The sequence below is a fragment of the Piliocolobus tephrosceles genome, chromosome X, assembly GCF_002776525.5.
Source record: "Piliocolobus tephrosceles isolate RC106 chromosome X, ASM277652v3, whole genome shotgun sequence".
Taxonomy (NCBI): domain Eukaryota; kingdom Metazoa; phylum Chordata; class Mammalia; order Primates; family Cercopithecidae; genus Piliocolobus; species Piliocolobus tephrosceles.
Genome location: NC_045455.1, coordinates 75,792,759 through 75,807,931, shown reverse-complemented (window position 1 = coordinate 75,807,931; position 15,173 = coordinate 75,792,759). Strand labels below are relative to the sequence as shown.

Genomic DNA, 15,173 nt, shown 5'->3' with positions numbered 1-15,173 from the left:
AGTTTCACTCTGATTCTTAGGAGGAGTGTTATAGTACAATCATAGCTCACTGCAGCCTCGAATTCTGGGCTCCAGTGATCCTGCCACTTCAGCTTCCCAAGTCATTAGGATTATAGGCATGCACCACCACGCTTGGATAATTTTTTTTCTATTTTTTAGAGAAAGGGGCTCAATGTGTTGCCCAGGCTGGTCTTGAACTCCTAGTCGCAAGCCATCCTATTGTCTCAGCCTCCCAAGTTCATATACAACATTACTTCTACCAAGATCCAAAAAACGAACTTCTTTTCTTTAGAAATGCTCATCACTTATACACTACAGACCATTTGTATTAAGTTTCTTCGTTTATTTTACTAGTAAACTAAATTTAATGTCAAGCAAGAGGACACTCTTATTTCTCTTTTAGACTTAAAATGGCAAATTTCTTACCCAAAGAAAACACTACAGGACTGTTAAATATATTCCTTGAATGTTCTTCCCATCTCCAGAACAATCACTAAGTCACTTCAGGAAGTTATTTTGTAACTGCTATCTCCTCTTCTAAGCTGCCTAAGGGCAGGAACCAGTGTATCTTTATGTAATAGCGTAGAGATACACTGTAAATGGTAGTTGATTATTAATGTTCTAACCCAAATTGGTAGCTGATCTGGACCTCTGGATTTGGTAATTGGTAGTACTTTACCTCCCACTGTCCCAAAGAATGCAACATTTCAAGGGGGAAACCTGACCAAAACTAGCAGTGTTGACAACTGTAGTGTGATGTGTCCCCCACCAGGTTACTTAAGAGCGTTATGCATGTTGCTTGGATCCTGAAGCCTGGGCAGGGAGCCAAGGCCATGGTGCCTAGCTGAGGAGCAGGTGTCCCTGAGAACCCAAACATCCCTGGGCATACCTGGGAATGTATCAGAGAACACTGTCATTGCACACACGGAATAGGCAAACAGCCAGAACATTAGCTGAAAGGCAGCTTAGAAATGGGAGACAGGGTGACTCTAGAGCTACTCAGGAATGTCCAGTATGTAAGTCCTAGTAAACTCATCTATTTGCCAAGCTGGACTTGCCCAAATTATACTTTGGTCTCTCGACTCCTTCCCAGCTTGGGGGGACGTTACAGTCCCAAGTTTTCCTTATAACAACTGCCACATTCGTAAGCAGGCTCCAGGCCAATGACAGAATGGAATATTAAAATATCCAACTATTACACCATTAGAACACTAAGGACATCTTGGAAAGATGGAATGTTTCTCCACCGGAGAAAGAGTGTTATTCTTAACAAACCTGTTTCAGGTGCTTCTTTAGTAACCGCTGTCATGTCAAAAATATTAAGTCTTTTCCCCGAGAATATGTTTTTCCTAAGTCTAAAAAAAGAAAATAACATTTTAATGAATAAATTTTAAAACTGTCAACAAAAATTATGAGAAAATATCTTAAGTGAAATATTCTATGTAGAAATTAAAAATAATTCCACTGACCCACATCAAAAATCTTAGCTAAACTGCCACATTTTTAGGACCGATAAACTAAAAACAGAAATGTGCACTTGAAGTTTTGCTTCATATACAACAAATCAGTTACAGCAATTTAATTTCCAAACTACCTAATTGAAAAGATTAGCTTAATTTGCCATAATTTTTATTTTTTCGCTTTTATATTAAGGTTTTAAAAACTCCATGTTTTGAAAAACTATAAAACTATGCTAAAGTAGAAGCTGTTAAAGTCAACATTTGTCTTTATGGGCAGAAAACACTGCAATGTTTAATTATATATTATAATTATAAAAGATTGCATTGGTAAACCACAACATTCCCTTTCATAAAGCAATCATTCTGCATTTTAAAATAATTATTAACTTTCTTTACATGACTATTTTTAATTAACTATTGAAATTAATATCAGAGAGTTAATAGGTAACATTTTCTTACACACTTGATAATCAACCTCTTTATGCATCAATTCACATATTTACTTGAATAAATTTACTGGCAGATTAAAATCCAGTTTATAAACTGGAGGGTTGGCCAGGCAAGGTGGCTCACGCCTGTAATCCCAGCACTTTCGGAGGCCGAGGCAGGTGGATTACCTGAGGTCAGGAGTTTGAGACCAGGCTGGCCAATATGGTGAAACCCCGTCTCTACTAAAAATACAAAAAAAAATTAGCCAGGCGTGATGGCAGGTGCCTGTAATCTCTGCTACTTGAGAGGCTAAGGCAGGAGAATCCCTTGAACCCAGGAGGCAGAGGTTGCAGTGGGCCGAGATTGTGCCACTGCACTCCAGGCTGGGCGATAAGAGTGAGACTCCGTCTTAAAGAAAAATAAAAAATAATAAAATAAACTGGAAGGTTAGTTTTAAAAATAATTTTGAATTCTTGTTTTTTTAATAAACTAAATTACTTCCCTCTACTCAATACAGATAACTGGAAAAAATGCAAATACCATATGAACGTTAAATAATGTGATCTCAAATTACATAATCTTCCATCTAGTAGTTCCAAGTTATTTGTAAACAAAGGCTTTTATGCTCCAGAACTCTCTTCAGTGCCTTGCATTCTTCCCCCTCAACCACACGTCTGGTAAACAGGATGGTGGATTAAAGCAAGTCAGAGCAGAGGGCGAATGCCTTGGTAAAGTATTGAATTTCAAAAGAGGAATGTACTGCAAAGAGAGGGAATGGACATTTGCTGAGCACCTACCACGTACCAAATAGTTTACACATGTTTCTTTTCTATTCCTTAAGAAAGCCATTTAAGCTAGGTTTCACTTTCAGCATTTTACAGCTGGGGAAACAGGCTGATAGAGGCTAAAAAAGGTACCCCTATCACAGAATTAGTCAACATTCTGAGGCAGTGCCAACATTCTGAGGCAGGCCAGTGTGAACTATCAATCTCCAACAGAAAAAATCAGTCCAGGCCTGGGTTGTCTGGGGTTGATACCCCAGATCCTGCCCCAGTCACAGCAGGGTGAACAACTCGGCATCTCATCATTGCTTCCCCTTACTCACCTCTAGCTGGCTTGTTAACACATTGAAGGCACAGAAACCCCTTTCCTACTTTAGTTTCTAAGTTTTAAAATATTAAATATCAAATCTAATATTAAAAATCAAATTATAATATACCATCCTGATGTAGTTGCACAGAATCATGTTCAAGATGAATGATTCAGTTAAATACTCTCGAGGATTAACTGATTCAGTTAAATATTCTTAAGTAAAACTCCAAGTACACCTTCTCCTGTATTCAATAACATGTAACAGATACTAAATCACTTTAAATTAGTAATTCAAATAATCTTCCAAAGTCACCATAACCTCTTGAACTTCCTGTGTTAACTGCTGACCACCTTTTCCAACTTTCCTGTATAAATTAGTAATTTAACACCCGGAAGGAGTTAACTCAAGTTCCTGATTTTACTTAAAACAAATCCACAGAATACACAATGCATTGAAAACACTCCAATTGTGAGCATATCCTGCTATAAAGACAAGTTAATTTTTGTCAGACCATGCCACATATCTGGTTCCTCCTTCCCATCTATCACTTTCAGGGTTTAAGGAAGAAAAAGAACAGAAACGTTATGCAAATACAGAACAACTTTAAATTCTAAAATAACTATGTAAGGCATAGCTCAGCATCTTTAAGAACTTCATATCAGTAAATTCAAATGGCCACAAATAATCTACCATTTTAAAGTATTATATAAACTTTTTTCCTCTTGCCTTTCTTTCTTTTTGTTGATGGTGGGTTATTTCTCTAAGCTATGCCAACAGGTAAGCATGTATTGAGATATAAAGGCTATATGAATACACAGTATTAGACACATATTTAAAATGAGGCCGGGCGCGGTGGCTCAAGCCTGTAATCCCAGCACTTTGGGAGGCTGAGACGGGCGGATCACGAGGTCAGGAGATCGAGACCATCCTGGCTAACACGGTGAAACCCCGTCTCTACTAAAAACTACAAAAAACTAGCCGGGCGAGGTGGCGGCGCCTGTAGTCCCAGCTACTGGGAGGCTGAGGCAGGAGAATGGCGTGAACCCGGGAGGCGGAGCTTGCAGTGAGCTGAGATCTGGCCACAGCACTCCAGCCTGGGTGACAGAGCAAGACTCCGTCTCAGGAAAAAAAAAAAAAAAAAAAAAAGAAAAATAATGTTTCTCACAAAATACTTATTTGCTCAGAATTCAGTCAGCTCCTCTTATTCTAAATCAAAGGACCTCTATTCATTGTGGGTAGATGTGAAGCATGGCCCATTTTGATTTCAGGTATGGAAAACTACAAGACTGGCTAAATCCAGCACATGGTTCCCTCTCTAGGAAGTGGTATACAGAGAGTAAGAACACAGATGTAAATGCATTCATAATGTTCAAATATCCAACAGCAATAATAAACACACACAATAAGGTAAATCTACAGTTAAGGTAAAAACAAACTACACAAACAAAACCCAGCAGATTACAAAGCCTGATACCTTTTTGTAAGATCAGTTGTCTTCTGCTGGTCAGGATAATTGTCATAGCCTTCATCAAACTGAATCTGATGCTCTGGTCTTAAACGAACTCTAACTGTAGAAGGTCTGGCAACTTTCATATTTGATACTATGTTACTGAAACTGAAATAATAAAAAGGTAAAGTGTATTAGAAATCTTAGTTACAGAACAATAATAAGCTTCCTTAAACACGAGACTGAGATCATTTAATTCTTATTTCATTTTTATGCACTAATTACATAGCATAAAAGTGTTTAAATAAAAAATGTCAACTATTAACAGTCACATAACATGGAACATTACAATTTGTTTACTTTCATCTTTTAAAGACGTTCTTCAGAAATCTTCATTTAAAACGTGTCACATGAAAAATTATTCAGAGAAAATGATAGGAAAGTAAAATCAGTATCTGTTATACCTATCAACTACATCCAATAACTAAATTAAAACCAAGAGTTAGCCATATTTATTTGTTGCTTTTTATTTGTTCAAACACAAATAAAATGAGTCACTGAACTGACAGTCCAGATATCTATGTCTTCCTTTTTTTTTTTTTGAGATGGAGTTTCGCTCTGTTGCCCAGGTTGGAGTGCAGCGGCGCAACCTCGACTCACTGCAACCTCTGCCTCCCGGGTTCAAGCAATTCTCCTGCTTCAGCCTTCTGAGTAGCCGGGACTATAGGCACATGCCACGACGCCAGGCTAATTTTTTGTTTTTAGTAGAGACAGGGTTTCACTGTGTTAGCCAGTATGGTCTTGATCTCCTGACCTGGTGATCCACCTGCCTCAGCCACTCACAGTGCTGGGATTACAGGTGTAAGCCAATGCACCTGGCCTTTTTTTTTTTTTTTTAATTACAGTTTCTTGTCTCACTCTATCGCCCAGGCTGGAGTGCAGTAGTGAGATCATAGCTCAATGCAACTTCAAACCTTGGACTTAAGTGATCCTCCTGAGGCTGCATGCAGTGGCTCACACGTGTAATCCCAGCACTTTGGGACGCTGAGGCAGGTGGATCACGAGGTCAGGAGATCAAGACCATCCTGGCTAACACAGTGAAACCCCATCACTACTAAAAATACAAAAAAATTAGCCAGGCGTGGTGGGAGGCGCCTGTAGTCTCAGTACTCAGGAGGCTGAGGCAGGTGAATGGCATGACCCCGGGAGGCAGAGCTTGCAGTGAGCCGAGATCACGCCACTGCATTCCAGCCTGGGTGACAGAGCAAGACTACGTCTCAAAAAAAACAAACAAACAAACAAAAAAAGTGATCCTCCTGCCTCAGCCTCCAAAGTAGCTAGAATACAGGCACGCACTGCCATGCTCAGCTAATTTTTTTATGTTTTGTAGAGATGGGGTCTTGCTTTTTTGCCCACGCTGGTCTCAAATTCCTGGCCTTAAGTGATCCTCTTGCCTTAGCCTCCCGAAGTGCTGGGATCATGGGCATGAGTCAACACACATGGCCATTTCTTTTAATTTCTGGAAATAAATCTGGTATACACACTGAGAACAACTGATTTAGATCACTCTCCAAAATGAGGCAGTGTTACTGCTTACTATACTTACTACTTACTATAATGTAGGCAGCAAGTAGTATAACATGGTATAAAACAATGAGAGATGAAGAGAACGAGTGGAAAGATGTCAGATGAAATATAGAAGAGGAAAAAGAGAAGGAAACAGACCTGAAGATTATCATACCATGCATAACACCAGCAAGCTATTTAACTGAAAAAAATTACTTTTCTCAGAGAAGCTACCTGTTATTTATTTTTAATAACATTACTGAATTTACCATTTCTTTTTTCATGGACAAGAAACTAAAACTTCCTAAAAGGAAACTTTATTCAATTGTTTTTTTAAAAACTATAATTTTTTAAAAACTACAATTAAGACATAAGTTTTTTAAAAAGTTGAATTGCTAAAATTATGTGGTATATTTTATATATAAATTCCACTTACGTGGTATATATTATGTGTATTACTCACTAGCCACATGAAAATGGCCCAATTTGAGATATAAACATTACTGACTTAAGGGTTTGATTCACTCACCTAATTTTAGGTCGCTCTGCATCTCTCTGTGCCCTTGACTCTTCCTCATGCTGCTGGAGCTGCCTCAGCAGCTCTGACTTTGTTGTTTGCTTGTCAAAAGGGAGAGAATCTGCCACAGCAGATGCAGCTGCCACCAACTCAGGACTCAGGGGCTCAGTTCTGAAAAAGAAAATGAAAAGCAAATGAGAAAGAAAAAAAGAGAGATTGGCCAGGTGCGGTGGCTCATGCCTGTAATTCCAGCACTTTGGGAAGCCGACGCACAGATCACTTGAGGTCAGGAGTTCGAGACCAGCCTGGCCAACATGGTGAAATCCCATTTCTACCAAAAATACAAAAATTAGCTGGGTGTGGCGGTATGCACCTGTAGTGCCAGCTACTCAGGAGGCTGAGGCAAGAGAATTGCTTGAACTGGGAGGTAGAGGTTGCAGTGAACCAAGATCATACCACTGTATTCTAGCCTGGGAGACAGAGTGAGACTCCATCTCAAAAACAAAACAAACCAAACAAACAAAAAAGAGATTGCTTATTATACCATTAGTTTAGTGAAAAGTAAAACGATTTTTGGGGAAAACTTTGGCGTTCAAAAAAGTATTCAATTCAATTTCTGACAAGGGCAGGAATTATCAACCATTAGGTACCAGTTTTATATAAACTCTGAAATGTTAAATGTTAAAATTAATGGATATTTGCTGAAGCACAACACTAACTCAGAACAATATATTAAGGTGGAGGAGCGAAGGACAGACCAGCCTCAAAAATTATAAATTACTGGAATTTTTAATTAGATGCTATTGTATTTTGGAAACAATATACATTGTAAGCAAATATTAAGGCAGGTTAACCAGTTCACAGAAACTTTATTGGAACCAACCTAAAGTTCTATCATCAGAATAGAAAAACAAATTGTGATACATCCATACAATGGAAGAGTACTCAGCTAATGACAACATGAATGACTTCCATAGACATTAGATCAAGTGAAAGAAGTTGGACACAAAGAATATAAAATACAAAAATTAGCCAGGCATGGCGGCACGTGCTTGTAAAACCCCAGCTACTCTGGAGGCTGAGACATGTGAATCGCCTGAACTTGGGAGGTGGAGGTCGCGGTGAGCCAAGATTGCACCACTGCACTCCAGCCTGGGTGTCAGAGCTAGACTCTGTCTTAAACAAAACAAAACAAAACAAATCTGTATGATTCCATTTATATCAAGTTCCAGAACAGGGAACACTAATCTGAGGTGAAAAAAAAAATCAAACAGCAATTGCCTCAGGACTGATGGCTACTGACTGGGAAGGTGAAAATGAAACACATAGTGTCTTGGTAAGTGTGTGGGTCACAGGGGCTGATGTGTTTGTCAAAATCCTACAGCTAACATTTGTACACTTTAATATACGTAAATTTTACCTGAAAATAAAGAGCCATAAATCATCATCAAGTAGGAGATGGAAAGTGGGTGAAGGCATAGATGACACAAGAATGGCAAAATGCTGATCACTGTTAAAGCTGGGCAATGGTAGAAAGGGGTTACACCATTTTATGTTCTTTTCATATGTTTTAAATTTTTCATAAGAAAAAACTTTTAAAAGCTTCCTAAATTAGAGCAAGCTAATAGAAAAACATTCTATTATAAAAAGAAAATAAATTATTTACAACATTTTTTCTTTCTTTCTTTCTTTCTTTTTTAAGCGACAGGGGTCTCAATATGTCATTAAGTCTGGCCTCGAAGTCCTGGGTTCAAGCAATTCTCCCATTTCATCCTCCTGAGTAGCTGTGACTACAGCCATCTGCCACCATGCCTGGCTATTTGCAACATTTTTTAACTCACTGAGAACTGACATCTCAATGAGTGCGATCCAAATTAATGTTTTTTTTATACCTGGCTTTCTATATTATGATCTGTTACCTAATATGAAAGTTAAACTTTCCAATTTCCTGAAGTTCCTGGAGAAAGATTTTAAGGACTTAACTAAGGTATGAAAGATCTAAAATCTGATAGGAATAGAAGAAAAACAGAAGACTGAAACAAGGGGTCGGGCACGGTGGCTCGTGCCTGTAATTCCAACACTTTGGGAGGCTAAGATGGAAGGATCGCTTGAGCCCAGGAGTTTGAGAGCAGCCGGGGATAGAGAAAAAAAGAAAAGAAAAGGAAAAAAAAAAAAATTAGCCAGGTGTGGTGGCACATGCCTATAGCCCCAGCTACTGGTGAGGCTGAGTGGGAGGATCACTTGAGCGCAGGAGGTTGAGGCTGCAGTGAGCCATGATTTTTCCACTGCACTCCAGCCTGAGCCACAGAGTGAGAGTCTGCCTCAAAAAAAAAAGGGAAATATAACAGTTAAAATAAAATGTGCTTTCAAAACTGTTACCTGTGAATAAAGGAAAAAAAAATCTTATTCCAAAGTCATTGTATTTCTTTCATAAACTACTTGTGAACTTCACTTTCAAATTTTTATGTATTTGATCACAGTATACACAGAACATAGATGAATATTCATTTTCTAGAATCATAGATTTCTTTTTTTTTTTTTGAGACGGAGTCTTGCTCTGTCGCCCGGGCTGGAGTGCAGTGATCTCAGCTCACTGCAAGCTCTGCCTCCCGGGTTTACGCCATTCTCCTGCCTCAGCCTCCTGAGTAACTGGGACTACAGGCGCCCACCACCTCGCCCGGCTAGTTTTTTGTATTTTTTTAGTAGAGACGGGGTTTCACTGTGTTAGCCAGGATGGTCTCGATCTCCTGACCTCGTGATCCGCCCGTCTCGGCCTCCCAAAGTGCTGGGATTACAGGCTTGAGCCACCGAGCCCGGCTTAGAATCATACATTTCATAACAATGGTTTTATATATAGTTATACTCTCTGGCTTTATAATTGGGAATGTTCTAATTAATAAAAATTGTGGGGGAGCCTCTGTCATTGAATAATTTTTACATACAGGGATCTTTCTTCATGTATTTTAACAATGTAAGGAGAACTTGTTGAAGTATCTTTGAACAATCTATTCTATCCTGTAATTAAAACTATTTCATGAATACATACTTTTCCCCTTGATAACATTCTGTACTTTTAAAATTTCTTTAAAATAAACTGTATAACATACGATTTCAGAAAAGAATTCTGATGAGGGAAAGAAACTACTGAGTGGATACTTCAATTGGCACCGCTTTTGGCAGGCAGCTTGGTGACATATATCAAAGGCAAAAAAAAATGCACATCTTTTGACATAGCAATTCCACTTCTAAGAATATGTGTTTAAAGAAAATAAACAGAAAAAAAGAAAAAGAAAGAAAATAAACGGCTGGGTGTGGTGGCTCACTTCTGTAATCCCACACTTTGGGAGGCCAAGGTGGGCAGATTACTTGAGTTCAGGAGTTCCTGACCAGCCTGAACAACACAGTGAAACACCGTCTCTACAAAAAGAAAAAAAAAATTAGCCAGGTGTGATGGTGCATGTCTGTAGTCCTAGCTACTTGGGAGGCTGAGGTGGGAGGACTGCTTGAGCCCAGATGTGGAGGTTGTAGTGAGCTGAGATTGTGCCAGTGAACTCCAGCCTGGGGAACAGAGCAAGACTCTGTATCAAAAAAAGAAAGAAAAGAAACAGATTTGTGAAATTTGAAGGGTACTGCATACTCCAACCTCAAGACCTAAGCAGTTCTATCCTCTATGCCTGAAAAAGAATTCATCTTTCAGATATCTGCATGGCTTTATCCCTAATTTGATTCTAATCTTTGCTCAAATGTTACCTTATCAGAGTTCTTCCCTGATTATTCTTAAAAATAGCACCTCTCCAGCACTCCCGTTTTTTTTTTTTCCACCCAGGCTGGAGTACAGTGACACAATCACAGCTCACTGCAGCCTCAACCTCCTCAGCTCAAGCAATCCTCCTGCCTCAGCTTCCTGAGGCGCTGGGACTACAGGTGCATGCAATCACACCCAGCTATTTTTTTTCATTTTTTGTAGAGACCGGGTCTCACTATGTTGGCCGGACTGGTCTTGAACTCCTAAACTCAAGCAATCCTCCTGCCTCAGCCTCCCAAAGTTTTGGGATTACAGGCTGTGCCCGGCCCAACTCCATCACTCTTATTTTTCTTCATGTTTCACCACCTGACAAAGTATAGACATTGTGTGTGTGTGTGTGTGTGTGTGTGTGTGTGTTATACATACATCTCCTCTCCTACATCCCTCCCCCCATTTTAATGTAGGAAGCAGAGACTTTGTTTTGTTCAATGTCCAATCTCTAGCACTTCGGATGGTGTGTGATATATAATGAATTCCCAGCAGGGATCAATTAAGGGAGTAATAGTTAGCTGATGCCTTCCAAATGAATCAGGTTAAGAGGAAGTTAAAGCAGATGCTAGAAATTTTGGTTATTGCTGCACCACCAGGGATATTCTTAGGTTTCACTAAACATTCAGACCCAAAGGTCCACTACAGGTGACCCCTGGTCCAGTCCATTCGGGAAGATGAAAGGCAGAACTACAGCAGGCCAGCAGGGCAGCCTTGGGTGTCCTTCTCAGTAGGAGTTCTTGCAGTGTTCATGCTGGTGACACTTCACATAGCCATTCATCTTAGAGTAAGGACATGAGATCTGCAAGCTGCCTGGCTTACTGCCCCACAGGAGCCAGTATCTCTTGTAACAAGGCCATATGCAGTTTCCAGAGTCCCTGCAAAGGACATGCAGTAAGAAGAATCACTGCATTTATGTCCTAAATATGGTATCCCCATCAGGTACCCATAGTTCTCCCAGGCCAGATGCAATCTATGAATTAGGGGTCAATTTTGTCACGACAATGTTGCCTATAATATAGCTGAAATTCTACAGTTATCAGGTACCAGATGTATAATCAAAGCAGATTATACTTTGAGAAAATAGTGACAGCATCACTTCTGGTTCCACATGCTCTTCCAAAACATTGCCACATATCCATCAAGAGAATCTATCTTCCCTCCCTGAAAACCAGGGGAAACTTTGTGACTGTCCTGATGAACAGAACAAGATAGAAGTAACATGCGGTGACTTCTGAGGCTAGATCAAATAATGTGATACAGCCTTCACTTCCATCTCTCACGACATTTGTCTGTGGAACCCAGTTACCAGGCAAGAAACCCAGGCCACATGGAAAGGCCATGGGTAAGTGTACTGGCCAAGAGCCCTAGCTAAAGCCTCAGCCAACAGCCAGTATCAACTACTGGAAAAGGGCCCTCAGACAATTCCAGATTCCAGCCTGGAATCTACCTCAGCTAAAGATGAATGGAGAAGACACAAGCTCTCCACTTGGGACCCTGGCTCCCAAACTGTGCCCTAAGGCACTCTGGGGCACCATAGGAAAACACAACCACGTCAATAATGATGTAAACTAGGCAGTTCACAGTAACATTACAGCAGTCCCTTCATATCTGCAAAGGTTGGGGGAGGCGGGGCTGTGGGATACAGGCATTGTTTCCAGGAACAGTTCTGGCCCCCACCAGGATGGATGCACAAGTCCCTTATATAAAATGGCAGAGTACCTGCGTATAAGTAATGCACATCCTCCAAACACTTTCAAATCATCTCTAGATTACTTATAATACCTAATTATGTAAGTAGTTGTTATACTGTGTTTTTTTCTTTTTTTATATTTTTCAATCAGAAGTTGGTTGAATCTGTGGATGCAGAACCTGCACATACAGAGGGCCACCTGTATACTGCTCCATTCCTATCAATGACATTCTATCTTTGTTAAGATTGTTTCTCAGGAGTGGTTGTAATAAAAACAAATATCCCAGGAAAATCAATGTGGAACAAGGGTGAACATGGTAGTGTCCAATCTTATTACAAGGCTAGGTCATTAAAAAGAAAATACAACTTTGTCTTGGCTCACTTTCTCTTGACACCCGCCCTGGAACTCAGCCACCATGCACTGATAAAGCCCAGGCCACAAAGAAAGCCACAGGTAGGTGTTTCTGCTAACACCCTCAGCTAAGGTCTCAGCTGACAGCAAGCATCAACTGCCAGACCTATGAGTGAGCAAACTTCAGATGATTCCAGCCTCAGACTTCCAAGTCTTCCAACTGAGGCCCCAGACATCACAGGGCACAGACTGGCCTTCCCCACTGTGTTCTACTCAAACCGCTAACCCACAGAATCTGTGAGCATAATGAATGAATGTTTCATGCCACTAAGTTTGGGAGGTAGTGTAGCCATGGTAACCACATCAATGAAGGTTCAATCTATAATACAAAGAAAGAAAAGCAGGCTATGGGTGAAGCAATGATGACAGTGCCACATGAAGCGAAGATCATGACTAACCTAATCCCGTGCACCTTGGAGTCCTTGAAAAAGGGGTAGGGGAGGAAAAAAATAATTAAAAGACACCTTTTAAAAACTCAAAACAAATGTACCTCATTGACCAGTCTTTTGATGTAGGACCAAAGCCTTTTCTTTGAACACAGGACCATGATAGAGGTTCTAAGACACATCTTTTATATACATCACACCCATCCTCCAAGATTCTCAATTTTAGTTTAAGTGGAAAAGTGGAGCAAGAATGTAAGAAAGCTTACAAAGCAATCTAAGTGTATGATCTTCCCACATATGTATGTTTGCCTTACTCATACCTAATTGGAAAGAAAATTTTTAAATGACCCGTACTGACTCTTTCCAAAGCATTCAACTCAATTTACCATTTCTGTAATAGTTAATTCAATTATAATTATAATAAAGAGCATAATGGGTCATAAATAGGTCTAGGAGCTTTAAAAATGCCACTCTCGATAAGTATTTATGTATGTTTGTATTATTTTTTCCATATATTTATATACAACCATTTTGTTTCTAAAAGCAGGAGGAGGAGAAGAAGTACCTATTATGGGTACTGATCATCTGAATTAGCTTACTCTACCACCCAATCATACTTTCTAGAGGTATTTTTGATATAATGTAGAAAACAAGAAGTTCCATTAAAATGTTAAATCAGTCTGGGAAACAGAAGACTCTATTAAAATCTGTTTGTTCTGGTAACAGAAGTCAGTGATGAGTATCCTAAAGCCACATACCTTACTACTTGAATTAATGACATCACTGAAATACATCATTACATAGCACTAAAAAAAATACTGCCATTTAACCTATTGCACAATGCCAAGATATCACTGATAGCACTTAGAATTAAATATAATACTCTTTTGACAAACACAAATAATTATAATACTCTGAGGAAACTACCAAGAAAGCTGAAAGCACTGATAGGTATTGATCAAGGGAAGTCATATAAAGCAGTTGTAATCAACATGCTCAAACTTTATTCCAGAAATCTTTAAAATGGAAAATTTTAAATAAGCAAGTCCTTTACAGACATTAAGCTACCTTCAAATCAAGATGTAAATGATATTGTTAATGAACAGCTCAAAGAGGCAATTACATGGCAGTTAATAACACTGATAAATATGTAAGAGAGTGAAATTCTCAATGAGATCACTTCTCTTTTCCTTTCTCTGGATTGTGTACAGATATCCTCTTGTTATTTAAATATAATACAATAACAGCATTTCTCAAGTAATTATTATTTTGTTGTTGTTGTTGCTTAAAACAGAGTCTCACTCTGTCCTCCAGGCTGGAGTGCAGTGGCACAATTCTTGGCTCACTGAAACCTCTGCCTCCTGGGTTCAAGCAGTCCTCCTGCCTCAGCCTCCCAAGTTGCTGGGATTACAAGCATGCGCCACCACGCCCAGCTGATTTTTGTATTTTCAGTAGAGATGGGGTTTCACAATGTTAGCCAGGCTGGTCTCAAACTGCTGACCTCAAGTGATCTGCCCACCTCGGCCTCCCAAAGTGCCGGGATTACAGGTGTGAGCCACCACGCTCAGCCTCGAGTAATTATTAGAGTCCCTGTGTTTACAAGCTGATATTTATTCTTCATTAATTCAACATTTCCCAAGTACTTGTATTAAAAATATTTTTTACCAAAAGAAAAAGCTTACTGGAGTTTCAAACAACATTTGAATTACAATTAAATTTACCTCTTCTTTGGAGCATATTCTGTAGCTCTTTGAAGCCTGCCAAGTGTAGCTTCCAAACTTTTAAATGGTCTTGTGTTGGGGGGCTTTGTTGTTTGTACATTTACTGTGCTTAATTCAACTTTCATGCCCTTAATAATGTCTAACAAGTCTTTTTTTGTATTTTCCTTTGCACTGTCTTGGCTCTCTGAAGTCTCCTTGGAAGTCTCATCAGTTCGAACAGACTGCTCATCTTTCTTGCTACAGATCACGCTGTTAGTGCCAAAATATCTTTGGATATTTTTCATCCTGAAACGATGTATTAAAGAAAAAAATGAAAAATACAACGCAGTCTAATAAAGTAAAACACTATGTATCTAAAATTTTTTTCAATTCAAGCCCTTTCCATTTGCTTTTCTTTTTTTTTTTCTTTTTTGAGATGGATTTTCACTCTTGTTGCCCAGGCTGGAGTGCAACGGTGCGATCTCGGCTCACTGCAACCTCTGCTTCCTGGGTTCAAGCGATTCTCCTGCCTCAACCTCCCAAGTAGCTGGGATTACAGGCATGTGCCACCACGCCTGGCTAATTTTGTATTTTTAGTAAAGATGGAGTTTCTCCATGTTGGTCAGGCTGGTCTCTTTTTATAATTATTGTTGACAACCATAACAGCAGCAACTTAA

At 39.4% G+C, this 15,173-nt stretch overlaps 1 protein-coding gene across 3 annotated transcripts in view; it reads right to left on the bottom strand.

Annotated features, from left to right (window-relative positions):
* MRPS31 (mitochondrial ribosomal protein S31) overlaps window positions 1–15,173 on the bottom strand; it is a 57,821-nt gene that overhangs the window by 19,946 nt on the left and 22,702 nt on the right. For 2 of the 3 annotated variants that reach the window (XM_023208880.2, XM_023208881.1), the window contains exons 2-5: window positions 14,518–14,802; window positions 6,525–6,683; window positions 4,457–4,597; window positions 1,276–1,355 (exon numbers count right to left, since the gene is read on the bottom strand). In XM_023208880.2, coding sequence (XP_023064648.1) covers window positions 1,276–1,355; window positions 4,457–4,597; window positions 6,525–6,683; window positions 14,518–14,802 — 665 coding nt within the window. The remainder of the gene's footprint in view (window positions 1–1,275; window positions 1,356–4,456; window positions 4,598–6,524; window positions 6,684–14,517; window positions 14,803–15,173) is intronic. The other variant, XM_023208882.1, reaches the window with a different exon arrangement.